The sequence below is a fragment of the Oncorhynchus clarkii genome, chromosome 19 (genome assembly GCF_045791955.1).
Source record: "Oncorhynchus clarkii lewisi isolate Uvic-CL-2024 chromosome 19, UVic_Ocla_1.0, whole genome shotgun sequence".
Classification (NCBI taxonomy): domain Eukaryota; kingdom Metazoa; phylum Chordata; class Actinopteri; order Salmoniformes; family Salmonidae; genus Oncorhynchus; species Oncorhynchus clarkii.
The window spans coordinates 47012063-47031925 of NC_092165.1; the positions used below are offsets into that span (position 1 = coordinate 47012063).

A 19863-nucleotide genomic window follows, 5' to 3' on the forward strand; every position below is an offset into this window, starting at 1 on the left:
ATATACTCCCTGACTGTTCTCTTCAGCCCTACCCCATGACCCTACTCCCTATACCTCTAATATACTCCCTGACTGTTCTCTTCAACCCTACCCCATGACCCTACTCCCTATACCTCTAATATACTCCCTGACTGTTCTCTTCAACCCTACCCCATGACCCTACTCCCTATACCTCTAACATACTCCCTGACTGTTCTCTTCAACCCTACCCCATGACCCTACTCCCCATACCTCTAATATACTCCCTGACTGTTCTTCAACCCTACCCCATGACCCTACTCCCTATACCTCTAATATACTCCCTGACTGTGCTCTTCAGCCCTACCCCATGACCCTACTCCCCATACCTCTAATATACTCCCTGACTGCTCTTCAACCCTACCCCATGACCCTACTCCCTATACATCTAATATACTCCCTGACTGCTCTTCAACCCTACCCCATGACCCTACTCCCTATACCTCTAATATACTCCCTGACTGCTCTTCAACCCTACCCCATGACCCTACTCCCTATACCTCTAATATACTCCCTGACTGTTCTCTTCAACCCTACCCCATGACCCTACTCCCTATACCTCTAATATACTCCCTGACTGTGCTCTTCAGCCCTACCCCATGACCCTACTCCCCATACCTCTAATATACTCCCTGACTGCTCTTCAACCCTACCCCATGACCCTACTCCCTATACCTCTAATATACTCCCTGACTGTTCTCTTCAACCCTACCCCATGACCCTACTCCCTATACCTCTAATATACTCCCTGACTGTTCTCGTCAACCCTACCCCATGACCCTACTCCCTATACCTCTAATATACTCCCTGACTGTTCTCTTCAACCCTACCCCATGACCCTACTCCCCATACCTCTAATATACTCCCTGACTGCTCTTCAACCCTACCCTATGACCCTACTCCCTATACCTCTAATATACTCCCTGACTGTTCTCTTCAACCCTACCCCATGACCCTACTCCCTATACCTCTAATATACTCCCTGACTGTTCTTCAACCCTACCCCATGACCCTACTCCCTATACCTCTAATATACTCCCTGACTGTTCTCTTCAACCCTACCCCATGACCCTACTCCCTATACCTCTAATATACTCCCTGACTGTTCTCTTCAACCCTACCCCATGACCCTACTCCCTATACCTCTAATATACTCCCTGACTGTTCTCTTCAACCCTACCCCATGACCCTACTCCCTATACCTCTAATATACTCCCTGACTGCTCTTCAACCCTACCTTATGACCCTACTCCCTATACCTCTAATATACTCCCTGACTGCTCTTCAACCCTACCCCATGACCCTACTCCCTATACCTCTAATATACTCCCTGACTGCTCTTCAACCCTACCCCATGACCCTACTCCCTATACCTCTAATATACTCCCTGACTGTTCTTTTCAGCCCTACCCCATGACCCTACTCCCTATACCTCTAATATACTCCCTGACTGTACTCTTCAACCCTACCCCATGACCCTACTCCCTATACCTCTAATATACTCCCTGACTGTTCTCTTCAACCCTACCCCATGACCCTACTCCCTATACCTCTAATATACTCCCTGACTGTTCTCTTCAACCCTAACCCATGACCCTACTCCCTATACCTCTAATATACTCCCTGACTGTTCTTTTCAGCCCTACCCCATGACCCTACTCCCTATACCTCTAATATACTCCCTGACTGCTCTTCAACCCTACCCCATGACCCTACTCCCTATACCTCTAATATACTCCCTGACTGTTCTCTTCAACCCTAGCCCATGACCCTTCTCCCTATACCTCTAATATACTCCCTGACTGTGCTCTTCAACCCTACCCCATGACCCTACTCCCTATACTTCTAATATACTCCCTGACTGTTCTCTTCAACCCTACCCCATGACCCTACTCCCTATACCTCTAATATACTCCCTGACTGTTCTCTTCAACCCTACCCCATGACCCTACTCCCTATACCTCTAATATACTCCCTGACTGCTCTTCAACCCTACCCCATGACCCTACTCCCTATACCTCTAATATACTCCCTGACTGTTCTCTTCAACCCTACCCCATGACCCTACTCCCTATACCTCTAATATACTCCCTGACTGTTCTCTTCAACCCTACCCCATGACCCTACTCCCTATACCTCTAATATACTCCCTGACTGTTCTCTTCAACCCTACCCCATGACCCTACTCCCTATACCTCTAATATACTCCCTGACTGTTCTCTTCAACCCTACCCCATGACCCTACTCCCCATACCTCTAATATACTCCCTGACTGTTCTCTTCAACCCTACCCCATGACCCTACTCCCCATACCTCTAATATACTCCCTGACTGCTCTTCAACCCTACCCTATGACCCTACTCCCTATACCTCTAATATACTCCCTGACTGTTCTCTTCAACCCTACCCCATGACCCTACTCCCTATACCTCTAATATACTCCCTGACTGTTCTTCAACCCTACCCCATGACCCTACTCCCTATACCTCTAATATACTCCCTGACTGTTCTCTTCAACCCTACCCCATGACCCTACTCCCTATACCTCTAATATACTCCCTGACTGTTCTCTTCAATCCTACCCCATGACCCTACTCCCTATACCTCTAATATACTCCCTGACTGTTCTCTTCAACCCTACCCCATGACCCTACTCCCTATACCTCTAATATACTCCCTGACTGCTCTTCAACCCTACCTTATGACCCTACTCCCTATACCTCTAATATACTCCCTGACTGTTCTCTTCAACCCTACCCCATGACCCTACTCCCTATACCTCTAATATACTCCCTGACTGCTCTTCAACCCTACCCCATGACCCTACTCCCTATACCTCTAATATACTCCCTGACTGTTCTTTTCAGCCCTACCCCATGACCCTACTCCCTATACCTCTAATATACTCCCTGACTACTCTTCAACCCTACCCCATGACCCTACTCCCTATACCTCTAATATACTCCCTGACTGTTCTCTTCAACCCTACCCCATGACCCTACTCCCTATACCTCTAATATACTCCCTGACTGTTCTCTTCAACCCTAACCCATGACCCTACTCCCTATACCTCTAATATACTCCCTGACTGCTCTTCAACCCTACCCCATGACCCTACTCCCTATACCTCTAATATACTCCCTGACTGTTCTCTTCAACCCTACCCCATGACCCTACTCCCTATACCTCTAATATACTCCCTGACTGTTCTTTTCAGCCCTACCCCATGACCCTACTCCCTATACCTCTAATATACTCCCTGACTGCTCTTCAACCCTACCCCATGACCCTACTCCCTATACCTCTAATATACTCCCTGACTGTGCTCTTCAACCCTACCCCATGACCCTACTCCCTATACCTCTAATATACTCCCTGACTGTTCTCTTCAACCCTACCCCATGACCCTACTCCCTATACCTCTAATATACTCCCTGACTGTTCTCTTCAACCCTACCCCATGACCCTACTCCCTATACCTCTAATATACTCCCTGACTGCTCTTCAACCCTACCCCATGACCCTACTCCCTATACCTCTAATATACTCCCTGACTGTTCTCTTCAACCCTACCCCATGACCCTACTCCCTATACCTCTAATATACTCCCTGACTGTACTCTTCAACCCTACCCCATGACCCTACTCCCTATACCTCTAATATACTCCCTGACTGCTCTTCAACCCTACCCCATGACCCTACTCCCTATACCTCTAATATACTCCCTGACTGTTCTTCAACCCTACCCCATGACCCTACTCCCTATACATCTAATATACTCCCTGACTGTGCTCTTCAACCCTACCCCATGACCCTACTCCCTATACCTCTAATATACTCCCTGACTGCTCTTCAGCCCTACCCCATGACCCTACTCCCTATACCTCTAATATACTCCCTGACTGCTCTTCAACCCTACCCCATGACCCTACTCCCTATACCTCTAATATACTCCCTGACTGCTCTTCAACCCTACCCCATGACCCTACTCCCTATACCTCTAATATACTCCCTGACTGTGCTCTTCAGCCCTACCCCATGACCCTACTCCCTATACCTCTAATATACTCCCTGACTGTTCTCTTCAACCCTACCCCATGACCCTACTCCCCATACCTCTAATTTACTCCCTGACTGCTCTTCAGCCCTACCCCATGACCCTACTCCCCATACCTCTAATATACTCCCTGACTGCTCTTCAACCCTACCCTATGACCCTACTCCCTATACCTCTAATATACTCCCTGACTGCTCTTCAACCCTACCCCATGACCCTACTCCCTATACCTCTAATATACTCCCTGACTGTTCTCTTCAGCCCTACCCCATGACCCTACTCCCTATACCTCTAATATACTCCCTGACTACTCCCTGACTCCATTGGAACCAGTTCAACTTGGCCCAAATTCAAGCAATAACAACACACATAGTTGAACTTTTTGTTGTTGGATTATATGGCTCCTGTCCAGATTTTGTGATGAATATAAAATTAATGTCATAGATACAGGCGTCCTTCCTAACTCAGTTGCCGGAGAGGAAGGAAACCTCTCAGGGATTTCCCTATGGTGAAATGGTGACTTTAAAACAGAGTTTAATGGTTGTGATAGGATAAAACAAGGATGGATCAACAACATTGTAGCTATTACACCATACTAACCTAATTGACAAGGGAAAAGAAGGAAGACTGAACAGAATGAAAATATTCCAAAACATGTGTCCTGTTTGCGACAAGGCACGAAAGTAAAACTGCAAAGAATTTGGCAAAGCAATTAACTTTTTCTCCCGAATACAAAGTGTTATGTTTAGGGCAAATCCAATACAACAAATTACTGAGTACCAATCTCCATATTTTCAAGCATAGTGGGGGCTCCATTTTATGGGTACGCTTGTAGTTGTTAAGGACTAGGAAGTTTTTGAGGATTAAAAAAAATTACGTAATGGAGCTTAGCACAGGCAAAATCCGAGACGAAAATCTGGTTTAGTCTGCTTTCCACCAGACACTGGGAGATGGATTCACCTTTCTGCAAGACAATAACTTAAAACACAAGGCTACACTGGAGCTGCTTACCAAGAAGACAGTGAATGTTCCTGAGTGGCCCGGGTTACAGTTTTGACTTAAATCTGCTTGAAAATCTATGGCAAGACCTGAAAATGGTTGTCAAGCAATGATCAACAACCAATTTGACAAAGCTTGAAGAATTTCAAAAATAATAATGGGCAAATGTTGCACAATCCAGGTGTGGAAAGCTCTTAGAGACTTACCCAGAAAGACTCACAGCTGTAATCGGTGCCAAAGGTACTTTGGTTGTTACGTCCGTACCCCAGTTGACCCCATGTGACCTCCGCGAAACCTCTTCCTGTGTGTCCTTGTCCCTTTGGCTTGACCAGCTGTATTGTCTGAATGTTGACATATAGCATGTGCTCTATTTTGTTTTCTTTGAAAAACTTTACTTCGTGTTTAGATATAATTGTATTATATTTCTGCTCGGCATAATAGGTCAGTTGTAAATAACACAGTAATTAGCTTTCCATTAGTGTGTTTCATTTGGTTAATGACATTCATTTAGGTTTATTAGTCAACCCAGTCTTGCTCATGTCTTCAAAAATGAATAATGTACCAAGATTGAAGTCTGATGAACTTGAATAAATGTCATCATGACATTTGACACGAGATCTCTCCCCCTAGCCTCGGTCTTAACTTGGGGGCGTCACTCCAGCCAGAATCATACACAGGCCCACAGAGAGTGAAAAAAAGTATCATGTTGCATCAAATTCTATGACCATAACATTTGAATCAATATTTTGACCTTACTGTAGGGCTATTCTCAAGGGGTTACAATTACTAAATGTAACCCAGTTTGTCCAGATTTCCAACGAAAGATAAGGCCTTGCTTTTCCAAACTTAATGCACACAGAAGTTGAACCTTTGCATAAACCATGCATTGATTTTAGTGGAAGATGTTTTGCAAATATTTGAATTGTGTGAATTGGAAGTTGGCATTCAGCCATTTTGAGAATGTGATTTATTCCTAGAACATGATAATGATAGCCTGGGCTAAATATATGGCTAAATATATGGGTTGCTCCACACTAGCCTCCTGCTTTTGCTACAATACTTGACTGAAAGCAACTTAGGGAGTGAAAAACAACTCTTAGGCTGCATTTACATAGGCAGCCCAATTTGGATATTTTTTCCATTAATAATACTTTTTTCCCACAATTTTGTGATATCCAATTGGTAGTTACAGTCTTGTCCCATTGCTGCAACTCCCGTACGGACTCGGGAGAGGCAAAGGTCGAGAGCCATGTGTCTCCGAAACACAACTCTGCCACTGCTCCTTGACACACTGGTCGCTTAACCACGTTCACCAATGTGTCGGAGGAAACACCGTACAACTGGTGACCGTGTCAGCGTGCATGCACCCGGCCCGCCACAGGAGTTGTTAGAGCGCGATGGGACAAGGACATTCCAGCTGGCCTAACCCGGACGACGCCGAGCCAATTGTGCGCCGCCTCATGGGTCTCTGAGCCAATTGTGCGCCACCTCATGGGTCTCCCGGTCATGGCCGGCTGTGACACATCCTGGGATTGAACCTGGATCTGTAGCGACGCCTCAAGCACTGCAGTGCCTTAGACCGCTGCGCCACTCGGGAGTCCCCTCATGAATTGTTTTTTTGACCAATCACGTCAGATCTTTTTCAGAGCTGATCCGATTGCTCAAAAGACCAATTAGTGAAAAAAAAGATCACAATTGGTCTGCCCATATAAACGCAGCCTTACTGTGTTGTAGTGATGGGGGAATACATCGATGCGGTTACATATCGGGATATATTATTTTTTACAAGATAATTCATTTTGATATTATCGCAATATTACTTTTTCTCTAGTTGGCTGTACCTGCGCCAAAACTTTGCATAGCTTGTTCGCCATCTTTTTAAATAGGGATCAAAACTTGTTTTCTCATGGCTCTCTCTTGTACCTCTACAGCAGACATGGTGAGCAATATGTTTGGAACAGCAAATCGCAATAAAATCACAGTATCAAATCGCAATACATATACTATTGTGACAATCGCAATTCATATGGTATCGGCACAATTATCGTGATAATATTGTATCGTGAGGTCCCTGGCAAATCCCAGCCATACTGTGTTTGCATTGCATTACATGTATCAAAGTTTTGAAAACCCAAGTACAAGTTTAGAAACCCAAGTACAAGAAACATTGGCAGGATTGACCAAAACAAATGTAATTTTTACATTCCATACAATCATTACAGCTTAAACTAAACTCCTTTTCATAACTTCCTCACTGTATGTTGCGTTGCTGGGGTGATTGTAGCCATCTGCCCCTCAGGCTCACTGACACTGAACCAGTTTCAGATGGAGCTATGAGCTCATCCAGCCTACATGTTATCTGCTTCATTGGTTTGCAGTTATTTCAACGTTTTAATGGCCTATGGAGATTGTAGTTTAACAACATACCTCAATCATATAGCTGAATTGTTATTTAGCAGCTGTGAGCAGTGTCTGTCTCAATTTTGCGATACTTGCATTCTGTCCCATTCAAAGCCCTCCCTCAATGTAGCCTAGCTATTCTACATGGCTACCCTGTTGGGAATTCCACTCTCTGTTCTTATGCATTTAATGTATTGTTTTATTATTCTGTGATGTTCCAAGTCTTTTTAAAATATGTGTGCCTCCGTGTCTTTTTTAGCAAGTGAAACCAACCAACCAAATATTAGGCCAAACTATTGTAATATGATGTCTAGCAGCTCTGGGAATGGATGTGAACTTGGTTGTGGAATGTGTGCAGGTTACTGAGATGTGTATTTGCTGTCACAGTCTTGGAGATGATCTCACAGTGCGGTATAAACCTACTAGCTCTAACTAAGAACAACATGCAGGACAAGGTATCCAAGTATTAATTACTTGGCACTTTGTTATAGCACCTTTGTGCCCAAAGTGCCGACACTGTTATACATGTTTCTCAAAGTATAGACAACCTGTTGAGGTAATTTTGTCTGAATTATACTGGAAAAAAAATAAATAACAAAAATATATAACAAACAAAGCTGCACCTTTTAAAGTGGCCTTTTATTGTCCCCAGCACAAGGCGCACCTGTTTAATCAGCTTCTTGATATGCCACACCTTTCAGGTGGATGGATTATCTTGGCAAAGGAGACATGCTCATTAACAGGGGTGCAGTGGTGGAAAAAGTCTAAAAGTATTTGGTTTTAAATATACTTAAGTATCAAAAGTAAACGGAATTGCTCAAATGTACTTAAGTATCAAAAGTAAAAGTATAAACCATTTAAGATTCCTTATATTAAAGCAAACCAAATGGCACAATACATTTTTTAATTTTTTTATTTTATGGATAGCCAGGGGCACACTCCAACACTCAGACATCATTTATAAACGAAGCATCTATGTTTATTGAGTCCTCCAGATTAAAGGCAGTAGGGATAACAAGGGATGTTCTCTTGATAATTGTGTGAATTGGACTATTTTCCTGTCAAAATGTAATGAGTACTTTTGGGTATCAGGGAAAATGTATGTGTAAAAAATACATTTTCTTTAGGAATGTAGTAAAGTAAAAGTTGGAAAAAATATTAAATAGTAAAGTAGAGTACAGATACCCCAAAAAGCTGCTTAAGTAGTATTTTTTAAGTATTTTTTACTTAAGTACTTTACACCACTGCAGGGATGTAAATACATTTGTGCAAAAAAAATTGAGGGAAATAAGCATTTTGTGCATGTGGAACATTTTATTTCTTCTCATGAGACATGGGACCAAAACTTTACATGTGGTGTTTATATTCTTGTACAGTATAGTACCATAGAGTAGTCTGTACTCCTTACTGTGATCTGGAGAAATAAGGCAACTTTAGCGCCACATGCTGGCAGTTCTAGTGCTGGTCTCATGACCCCAGTTATCCCATATAGCCCTGTGGTCCACTTTGACTTGATGCGCTTGTATGTTTGAATCACTTGTTTTTGCCCTCATACAAGCTATTGAGAGCTTTCACTTATGAAATAAATGTTGCACTATATACTTTTTTAGTCTGTAATAAGATGGGTAAAAATGCTACTGTGAGTATAAAGATGGTAGATGGGATGCGTGATTAGATCATAGGTCTAGCTTATTTTTATTTATTTATACACCAATATGAGAATATGCCTTTTGCTTCACCACACAGGGGGGCGTTCACTGATGTTGCACTATTTACTTTTTTATTCTGTAATAAGATGGGTAAAAATGCTACTGTGTGTGTAAAGTCATTGTGTGTAAGACAGACATCACAGTGTCTTTACACAGCGTTCACTGATGCACACTGTATTATTGATTCCTATTGGCCAGAAGCACAGTAGTTGAGCACTGGTGTCCCATGTAGCTCAGTTGGTAGAGCATGGTGCTTGCAACGCCAGGGTTGTAGGTTGATTCCCACGGCGGACCAGAATGGGGGAAAAACTTATGAAAATGTATGCACTCACTACTGTAAGTTGCTCTGGATAAGGGCGTCTGCAAAATGACTAAAAATGTAAATGCTTTCCTACATATTTTCATCCCAGCAGCACTGCAGTAAACACACCACTTGCTGTGAAGGGACAGGTGTAGTGCATCATGAGTTGGCAGTAATCTATTACAATCAATTAGAAATACTCATTAGATCAAACCAATAATGATGTTAATATCTCTATTATTTGCTAATGGCCCAAAATATGTTTCTATTCTCTAAATTATTATTCGCTTCTCTCTTTTTGTGGTGTGATAATTCCTGTGAAATGATTCTGCCCAATAGCCTACGTTCTGTGGAGTCTTCAAATACACATGCTGCATTATGTTTAAGGCAGCATTGCCTACCTCTCGCCATACTTGAGTCATCCCAAAAGTGTTTGTAGTCCCCATCTCTCCTTCCCATGTTACCAGGATATAGCTTAAATGCTACAGCAACAATTAATCAAAGGAATCGATAACTCTGTAATCTGGCGGAAGGCAGCTGAGAACATGGCTTGAATGCAAAGGAATTAATTACTCTGTAATCTGGCGGAAGGCAGCTGAGAACATGGCTTGAATGCAAAGGAATTAATTTTGTAACAGTGCATATTGCATTGAGTCAATGCCAATGAACGTATAACAACTATTTTTCGAGCTGTGGTCATTAGATAACTGATTCACACTATGCAAAAATCAAGTTATTGGGGTCTCCAGTGTTTTCCCTTTCAAGGAGCGAGAAATAACTAGGCTGAGACATCCAAACATATAGGTATATTTATATCATTGTTAGAAAGAAAAACATGAAATTAATTTAATTCCCCGTCAATTGTTTTGTTTTTGTGTTGGAATTAGATTTATCTCAAAATATTTCAGTATTTCACAAAATGCTTGATTACTCAGATGATGGAGTAAAGCAGCTCTAATGTGGATACTTCCGTGTTATGTGATTTTGTTTGTGTCACTTGACATGATGGAATTGCTCATGGTTTCACATACTGCTGTTGATAATGCTATAACCGCCATCTTTGACCAGTTTCAGGTCTTTGTCTCCAGGGATGCTGTGGTTGTAGTTTTGGTGGGGTATCACAATGTCTTTTCTTGTGTTTCTTGTCCTTCAGTACTACAAACATGTTGTCCAGAGCGTGGAGAAGTTTGTTCAGAAAGTGAGTTTATTTTGGTTTCACCAGTCAAACTGAGTCAAGTAGAATACAAATCTGTACTACGCAAATCATGTTTTGAAATTGTTTGCCACTCATTTGCCCATCACCACAGAGATGCTAAACGCTCACCTTGTTTTGTGCAATCCAGTGCAAGCAAGAGTACAAGGTCCCAGGCCTGTACGTCATGGACTCCATCGTGCGGCAGTCACGGCACCAGTTTGGCCAGGACAAGGATGTGTTCGCCCCGCGCTTCAGCAAAAACATCATCGGAACCTTCCAGCACCTCTACCGCTGCCCCTCAGATGAAAAGGTGGGTCACAGTGGGAACAGAGACGGCTCTCTGGTTTCTCTATTCAGAAACACTGTTCTAGTTTACCACCTTCTATTCTACCTTTGACTACACATCCTCTATTGTTGTTAGTGATAGATCTGATCTGTAGCATTGTTTGAAAAACGTTATTATTCAGTGTCAGTGGGGAATGAAATCAATGAATATACTATTTTAATACTCCACATTTGTAGAGTATACAGCATCAACTTTAGGCGGTGACTCATTCGCTGCAGTGGTCTTGTTTTGATTGAGTGGTTGTGTGTGTCAGTCTGTGATCTTCCTTCCGTTGTGTTCCAGAGTAAGATTGTCAGAGTCCTCAACCTGTGGCAGAAGAACGCCGTCTTCAAGAGTGACATCATCCAGCCGCTGCTGGACATGGCTGCAGGACTACCCCCTCCCAGTGTCACCCCTGTCATGACCAGCAGGGATGCTCCAGTCAACAACGCTACGCCTGGTCAGTCACCCAACATATAACATGCATACACATTCAGCTCTATACTGACACCTGGTGGCGAAATTACAGTCCTTCTCCTGAACTGACACAATGTTCTGAGGCCTTTTTTGTGACCAGGCATTGCTCTCTAATCAACTTCAATTGTAGATGTTTGTTGTATTATTCATATTGATTTCTCATTATGGATTTTCTCTGTGTGTTTGTGTCCAGGTACCCCAGCGACCCCGGCCACTCCTGCCAACATCGTGTCCAGTCTGCCTGACTGGGCGTCTCAGTTTTCCAACACAGACACTGTAGCTGCTGTGGCCCAGATCCTGCAGAGTCCACAGGGACAACAGGTCAGTATATAGAAGATCCATGGTCCTCAAACAGTCAATTTAACTCAACATCAAATTTGAAGCTCAGAGAATGACACTGAATGTCTCTTTGCATCTTTAGTTTTGTTTTGACTTTTACACTTGTTGAGTCTGTGTTCTGACCTTTCTGATGCTCCTTCCTTTCCAAATGACCAGCTGTAGACTTTTTGTGCATCATTCTCTGTGGCTGTCTTTATCTGTGTGACAGCTCCAGCAGCTGGTGCAGAGTCTGCAGATGCAGCAGCAGAAGCCCCAGCCGTCTCTGCTGCAGGCGCTGGATGCAGGCCTGGTGGTCCAGCTGCAGGCCCTGACGGCCCAGCTCACTGCTGCCGCCTCAGCCAACCCCATGCACCTCAACCCCCTGGACCAGAGGGTTTCCTCCTTCAACAAGGTGAGGAATCAAGGCCACAGACACAGAAATGGAGTGGAAGTAAGTCCCCGTGATATTAAGGGTACATTTTTTTTAATTGTTCATGCGCATTTGTGTGTGATGTTGGTAACTATCTTCTACTACGTGTGACTCTCAACTCTATATTTTAACGACAATCGTCTTTCTCCATTTGTTGCAGAAAATGTTGGGTCATTTTGACTTTGGGAATGATTCAGAACGCTCTGAAGAATCCAAAAAGGACTCGCAATCATCCCAGATGTAAGCATGTTTTTTTATCTACAAATCTGAGACCCTGCAGAATATGTCACAGGTTCTGTGTATGGACTTTCACTCCCCAGTACCTGTGTGACGCACAGCATTTAACTGAACTCTTGACCCCTGTCTGTCTCCCTGTTTCCCTCCAGGCCTATGGTGTCTGACTCCATCTTCCACCAGCTGGCAGAGCAGCTGCAGCAGCAGAACCTAGAGCAGTTACAGAAGCAGCTCATGGAGCACCAGCAGCACCAGCAGAAGGTTGCTATACATCACCTCTATAAGCACAGGAATTGACTTCCCAAAACAAAGCTGCCCTGGTTCCTTTCCGAACCCCTACCTGTTTAATTTCCTACTAATTTCCCATACCTTAATCTCTTGAGACCATTATGAGGAAAGTAGCTAGGACACTAACCAATCCGATATTTATCAGGATGGAATCTTTGGGTCTGAGAACACACCCCAGCAGAGCAGCAGCCAATCACAGCACCCGGAGCCAGACAACAAGATTGATGACTCCATTGAAAACCAGCAGCAGGTAAGCCTTTTTTCCCTCACTGACTCATGAACTTCTCTGTGACTAAAACGGATATATAACTGCAATTGTAAGAGCTCTGTTGTAGTTGTATTTGTAAGTAGAGCTCTGTGGTAGTTGTATTTGTAAGTAGAGCTCTGTGGTAGTTGTATTTGTAAGTAGAGCTCTGTGGTAGTTGTATTTGTAAGTAGAGCTCTGTTGTAATGATGCCTGTGTTATAGGACATGGACATGGACCTGGATGACGGGCCAGAGATGGACGAAGAGATCTTCGAGCCAGAGGACAAGAAGTCCAAGACGATTGACATACAGTCAAGAACACGGTCCAGGTCACGATCGAGGTGAGTAAGGACCCATTCTGAGAGAAAGCGTCCACAAGGCATCTTGAGACACCTTGTAGAGGCGCATGTTGATTTTACCACAACTGCTGGCATCAAACTACCTTCAAAATAACCCTCTACTCTAGATCTCCCAGGAAGAGACGGTCCAGATCACGGTCAGGCTCTCGGAAACGAAAACATCGCAAGCGATCGCGGTCACGCTCCAGAGAACGGAAGAGGAAGTTGTCGCGGTCCTACTCCAGCGAGAGACATGCCCGCGAGCTAGAGAAAGAGCGTCAGAAGAAAGGACTGCCTCCAATCCGATCCAAGTTTCTCAGTGGTAATACCAGCCCCCGATTAGCACTTCACTGACCTTTTAATGTTTTAGTGTATCACTACTCATGAAAATCTCCAAACTCCAATCTCCTTTTACTGTTTATGATCCTTGGTACCTTAAATGTGTTCTAAGCCTCCATCTCTTCTGTGTGTCCCCAGTGTGCAGCACCACTCTGTGGGTGGGACAAGTAGACAAGAAGGCCACTCCGCAGGACCTCACCAATCTGTTTGAAGAGTTTGGTCAGATTGAGTCTATCAATGTAAGTAGAGCACTCGCTGTCTGTCTGAGCTTGACTTCATTAACTGGTGCTCATTATGTGGGTACGCAAGCTCTGTCACCTCTGACCGGAGGGAAATATTTATTATCTTGACAGTCCACTTTAAAGGACTCACCCGTTGCTCTTTAAGCCAGGCCAGGCATTTCTCATTAGCAAGTTCTGACCATCTGTCTTTCTGTACATCCCTTTCTCACTCTCCTTCTATAGATGATCCCTCCCCGTGGCTGTGCCTACATCTGTATGGTCCACAGACAGGATGCCTACCAAGCCAGACAGAAACTCAGCACTGGTTCACACAAGATCGTCTCCAAGGTCATTAAGGTAAAGTCTGGCGTGATGTGATTGCCACTTCACTGCGGTTAGGGTATGTCCTCTGTGTGTGTTAATGTTTTTAAATCTCTTGGGTGGCTCGCTAAGCATACCTGACCTCATAGCAACCCAGCCGTTACATATTTCCTACTCTCCTGTTTGTACTTAAATACCCTTGATATTGCTGCTCTTTCATGTATCCGCTGACATTTGTGTTCAGATCGCTTGGGCGCTGAATAAGGGAGTGAAGCAGGAGTATAAGCAGTTGTGGGACATGGACCTGGGGGTCACCTACATCCCCTGGGAGAAGGTCAAGCTGGACGACCTGGACGGCTTCGCTGAGGGAGGCATGATCGACCAGGAGACTGTCAACGCCGGTGAGCAGACGCAGCAAAGGACACAGGCACACACAGAAATTAACACTACGGGTGTTTCTCAATAAGCAAACTACCGTGCACCACATTCTCAGAGGACATTCTCTTGAGAATGCGTAAAACATTCACTACTGTATTACCTCACGCTGCACCTCTCCATTCAGTGGACCTTCTTCCGGCCAGGACAATGGCAACAATAGAGACGACACAAGATATACACAAAGCTATCAGCTAGCTAGATGTGAATCGTAATAATCGAACTAACCAGATAGTTTAACAGGCAAAAATGATTTAAAACTAATGCCATACAAGGTCATTCGTTGTGGCTATCTAGCCAGCTAACAGTAGTAGCTAACCAGTAAACATTAACCCTATTAACTTGGGCTTGCGTTCTATGCACACGACAGTGGGTATTGTAGGCAGGTAAACATGCCAAAATGAACAGAGTATGTATTAATGTATCAAAATAAAATATTGTAGTCAGGCAACATATGAGATGTGAATGGGCAACATTTAATTCAGTCAGTTTATTTTCTCACTTCAGCTTAAATAATGGCCGCCATTGATTTTCTATAAATGTTGTTGTTTTTTTACATGGTTGCATCATATTTCTGTGGATACTTTCAGTTGAAGCTTACATCGATGCATGCTTCAAAATACTTACCATCGGAGTACGCGTCCAAATAGCGCACAGTTTCACATACTTCGATTTGGACACATACTCCGACCCTAGTATGCATTTTGAGAAACACCCTCGTGCTCACTCATATATACAAACAAAAGACATACACACTAGACAGTCACAGGAATTACAAGCCCAACACTACTGCTCACTCATAAACAGGCGTCACACACTCACATTAACTCTCTGAACTCCAACCACAAATATTTACTGCCGTTTGGTTATTTGGAGTTTATCAGAGTAGGAAGTCCCACGGAGAAATATAGTACTGGAGAGATACAGCCCAGCAGGTCAAAGTAAATGTGACTGTGTCGTACAGTGAATTTTCTTCTCTAACCCCCTCTGTTTTTCTTAACTGTAGAGTGGGAAGCAGCCAAAAATGCACCAGAGCCAGTGAAGGAAGCGGTGAGCCAGGCTGTTAGCACTGAACCCATGGCAGCCACTAATTCCCAACAGACCCAACAAAAGGCCTTCATCCAACAAGTCTCCATGATGCCTGTGCAGGTACCCAAACATCTAATATAAAACTAGAGTTGTGTGTTTTTGTGAGAAAGCGTGCCGGAGGGTGGAACACCCACTGTGAAATTGATATCAATTAACTCTTTTCAATTCCCATGCACACATGATGTGGCTGTGAATTTGGTTATTTTACAAGATAACTGTTAGGGTACAAGTTGATCACACATGAATTCACTGGGCCCTTCACGTTTCTATGGTTCCTCTCCCATTTCCTTTGTACTGAGTGTCTTCCGTGGAGCCAGTCAGTCAGTGATGTGAAACTGAACACCATAAACTTCCTGTGATTGGTGCTAGCTCCTGCCCTGTCTATGGGGTGCTTAGCCTCAAGTATTCAGTCCTTTGTGACGGGGTTGATAGGGTTGTTCAGTGAATGCAGGATGCACGGCCTGTGTTTGTTTGCTCGTGGGTGGGCCTAATGAGAAGGGTTGGCTCAGTGGGTGGGGGAAGTGTTTAGGCTGGGGATTAGTATACAACTCAGCTCAGAGAAAATCACCTCTGTCTGAGTTAATCTGTCTACTAAACTCATTCATGCAATTTACCCACACACGCCTTATTCAACTCGTCAGTCAGATATTTAAGTGATAATGCCGGTGTTTGTAGAATATATTGGCATGGGTGTTGTTGGCACTTGCCAATATATCCTCTAAACACCGGCTTCGAGGGCATTATCACTTTTATACAACCGGTTACCAACATATTCAAATATTTATTGACATATTTTCATAGAATTTATTTATACTATTTCATCCTTCCACAAGATATAGGCCCGACACAATTCTAGGGTTGCTACCCAAGCCGGATGGTCGTTCGTTCTATCGGTTAGGTTGCCAGAGAGGGGACACCGTCGTTCAGTCTTTTTGTTCTGAATCTGTGGACGCAACCCAGTCGTTCGTTCTAAATGTTCCATTACCATACTGGCTGGCAACGTTCTTATCCCTTGCTTGCCAGCTAGCTAACTACGGCTAATTTACGGTCACGTCAAAAAGCCAGAATAACAGCAAAGTAGCCGCATTTGTTTAAGCTGTTTTCTGGTGACATTTATTTGCATACATCAATAACAATGAGCTAATGAGGCACAATTTTGCCTGCCAAAGAAAATGTTCTAACTCATCAGGACACTGTTGTTCAGAGGAGCTAGCCAACAACACAGTGAACACAATCACTTCAAACTGGGCTGGAAAGACTACAAACTAGCTACACTTCGTTTTACCTTTCTTTGTGTATATTCATAAAAATTATGCCAGCTGATTCATGATTTTGACTGGCTGTGAAATGCTGCCTGCCTGTGTCTCGTCCCGACACGTTATTTACTATGGGACAGCTGGAGATCGAATTTCAATATTGAAACAATGTTGCAAATGTCGGAGAGACAGGTTTATACAAATTTTCGCTGTTGATAACTAAATGTTAGTCTAAAAGAAATGTGAGATAATGTCTAGATGCTTTTTATAGTGATAAAGTTTATAAATTGCTTGGCTGGGCTGATGAGACAGTCAGTCAGATGGAACAGAGTAAATAAGCATTTTAACTTCATAGATTTAGCCAGTGGTAACTTATGGAAGAGACACTGAATGGAATGTGGTTTTAACCCATCAGCATTTAGGATTAGACCCACCCGTTGTTTAATACATCTCAACTCTCAAAGCATTTAAATGTTGTTGTTTTTCATAGTATTTGTCTTAAACCATGATTATCAGTGGGAAAATATTGTTCCTCCAAATTCTTTGATTGATTGTTAAATTATATTACAGTGATCACATCTCAACCATGCATATTCATCCCAGCACTCATTTCACTGGTTTGCTCTCCTCTCTATCCTCTGTCTCAGCTCCCTGTGGCCCAGGCTGTCCCTGCTGGGGGTCTTGTGCCTCCACCATTCCCTGTTTCCATGACAATGCCCCCGCCAGGCTATGGCCCCCCGCCCACTTTCCTCAGAGCAGGGTTCAATGCCTCCCAGCCTCCTCCAGGTAAGACACAGCAGTCTGCCAGTAAAGAGTATTGCACAAAAAAAGTAAGGTCTATTGAACAGATTGTGAGCGAGCTAAAAAATATATAGAATCCCCCTCCCCCAAACACTTTCTAGTAGAAATAGGCTACTGTATATAAAGAGGGACAGTCATTCAAGTTAGGTCTGTCCAATGAATGCAGCACTGTAAAAAGTGAAATCCAATCCCGATCATCTGCAGGGTAAAACGTAATTTAAGTTGTATATAGTGCAATAGACTACAATAATTGTTTTTCTAATTCAATATTGATTGACAATAAATAATTGTAATCAAATGAAATGTTACGGTATAATGAGTTCATTACCTATAGCATATAACAAAATATTAGTACAATTATGAATAGGCCTATCAGACTAGGCTTTTACTTTGAAGAAATTAAGCTTTACTAAATTCGAGGCCAGAAGGTCTATACAGTCAATTCACTCATCGCACCCTCCTTCGATTGCCTCTTCCAGTTGCCAGGAAAAGTCCCTAACGTGATCGGTGTGAAGTGTGTGCATACCACTGGCGATGCATTTAGCAGAATATTCGGGCTGTTCTCGGCGCCGTTTGATAACTTCAAACACATTCCGTCTTGGTGCAGGCAGTAGTCTACCGGTAAAATGTAAGTTATGAATCGCAAATCACCATGTTGCTGCCACTTCGATGTCGCCAGTCATTTTTACTTCAATTTAGTTGTCAAAAATACTATCAGCTTGCACTGGATATTTGCTGAGGAATGCTAGAGCTCTCCTACCCGAGCCTGACGGGCCACAACATTATACATTGGGTTAAGGATGGGGTAGGGACAGTTTTTTTCCCATCAATAACTAAGGTATAGGCATGGCTCGGGTATCACAAAATTGTTCACTAACATTTCCTAGTGCTCTGCTGCTCAGTGCAGTCATATCTGGCTAAGATCATAACATTGTCAGAAGTGCTTCAATCTCGTCAAATATGAGACAGGATAGATTATTTCACCGACAGTAATGTTTAGAATGACGAAAAGTAGCTAACAGCTAACTGCTCTCATGTCTCTTCATTGAGCTGAGCTCATCTCTTTATGTGTGGATGGCTGAGCTCATCCCTTTATGTGTGGATGGCTGAGCTCATCCCTTTATGTGTGGATGGCTGAGCTCATCCCTTTATGTGTGGATGGCTGAGCTCATCTCTTTATGTGTGGATGGCTGAGCTCATCTCTTTATGTGTGGATGGCTGAGCTCATCTCTTTATGTGTGCATGGCTGAGCTCATCTCTTTATGTGTGGATGGCTGAGCTCATCTCTTTATGTGTGGATGGCTGAGCTCATCTCTTTATGTGTGGATGGCTGGGCTCATCTCTTTATGTGTGGATGGCTGAGCTCATGCGGATGTTTCTCTCACACCCTTCCTCGACCTGGAAAAACTGTTCTGTGGGCATGTGCATTTGCTTCACACATCTGCCAGTCAATGGTGGCCATGAGTATTGACACTGACCAATTCAGAAGCTTGTTGAGGCGTGAGGTCAGTATATAAACACCCGGACCTGCGCGTCTTAAGTGCTGAGGGTTGATGTCAGTGGTGTAAAATACTTTAAGTTAAAAAAAAAACTTAAGTTGTTTTTTGGGGTGTCTATACTTTACTATGTATATTTTTGGCAACTTTTACTTCACTACGTTCTTAAAGAAAATAATGTACTTTTTACACCATACATTTTTCCTGACACCCAAAAGTGGTCCAATTCACACACTAATCAAGAGAACATCCCTTGTGATCCCTACTTCTTCTGATCTGGCAGACTCACTAAACACAAATGCTTTGTTTGTAAATTATGTCTGAGTGTTGGAGTGTACCCTGACTATCCGTAAATTGAAAAAAAAATGTTTTTAAATGTTGCCGTCTGGTTTGCTTAATATAAGGAATTTGAAATTATTATTTTTATACTTAAGTAGCAATTCCATTTACTTTTAATACTTATGTTTATTTAAAACCAAATACTTTTAGACTTTTACTCAACTAGTATTTTACTGGGTGACTTTCACTTTGACTTGAGTCATTTTCTATTAAGGTATCTTTACTTTTTAT

At 43.2% G+C, this 19863-nt stretch overlaps 1 protein-coding gene across 2 annotated transcripts in view; it reads left to right on the plus strand.

The window, feature by feature from the left end:
* LOC139375320 (SR-related and CTD-associated factor 8-like) overlaps positions 1-19863 on the plus strand; it is a 43288-nt gene that overhangs the window by 19300 nt on the left and 4125 nt on the right. For both annotated transcript variants that reach the window (XM_071116988.1, XM_071116989.1), the window contains exons 3-17: positions 10638-10682; positions 10828-10989; positions 11308-11464; positions 11675-11802; positions 12029-12211; positions 12390-12469; positions 12616-12724; positions 12897-13001; positions 13220-13338; positions 13464-13657; positions 13813-13913; positions 14139-14252; positions 14461-14617; positions 15658-15800; positions 17644-17782. In XM_071116988.1, coding sequence (XP_070973089.1) covers positions 10638-10682; positions 10828-10989; positions 11308-11464; positions 11675-11802; positions 12029-12211; positions 12390-12469; positions 12616-12724; positions 12897-13001; positions 13220-13338; positions 13464-13657; positions 13813-13913; positions 14139-14252; positions 14461-14617; positions 15658-15800; positions 17644-17782 — 1936 coding nt within the window. The remainder of the gene's footprint in view (positions 1-10637; positions 10683-10827; positions 10990-11307; positions 11465-11674; positions 11803-12028; positions 12212-12389; positions 12470-12615; positions 12725-12896; positions 13002-13219; positions 13339-13463; positions 13658-13812; positions 13914-14138; positions 14253-14460; positions 14618-15657; positions 15801-17643; positions 17783-19863) is intronic.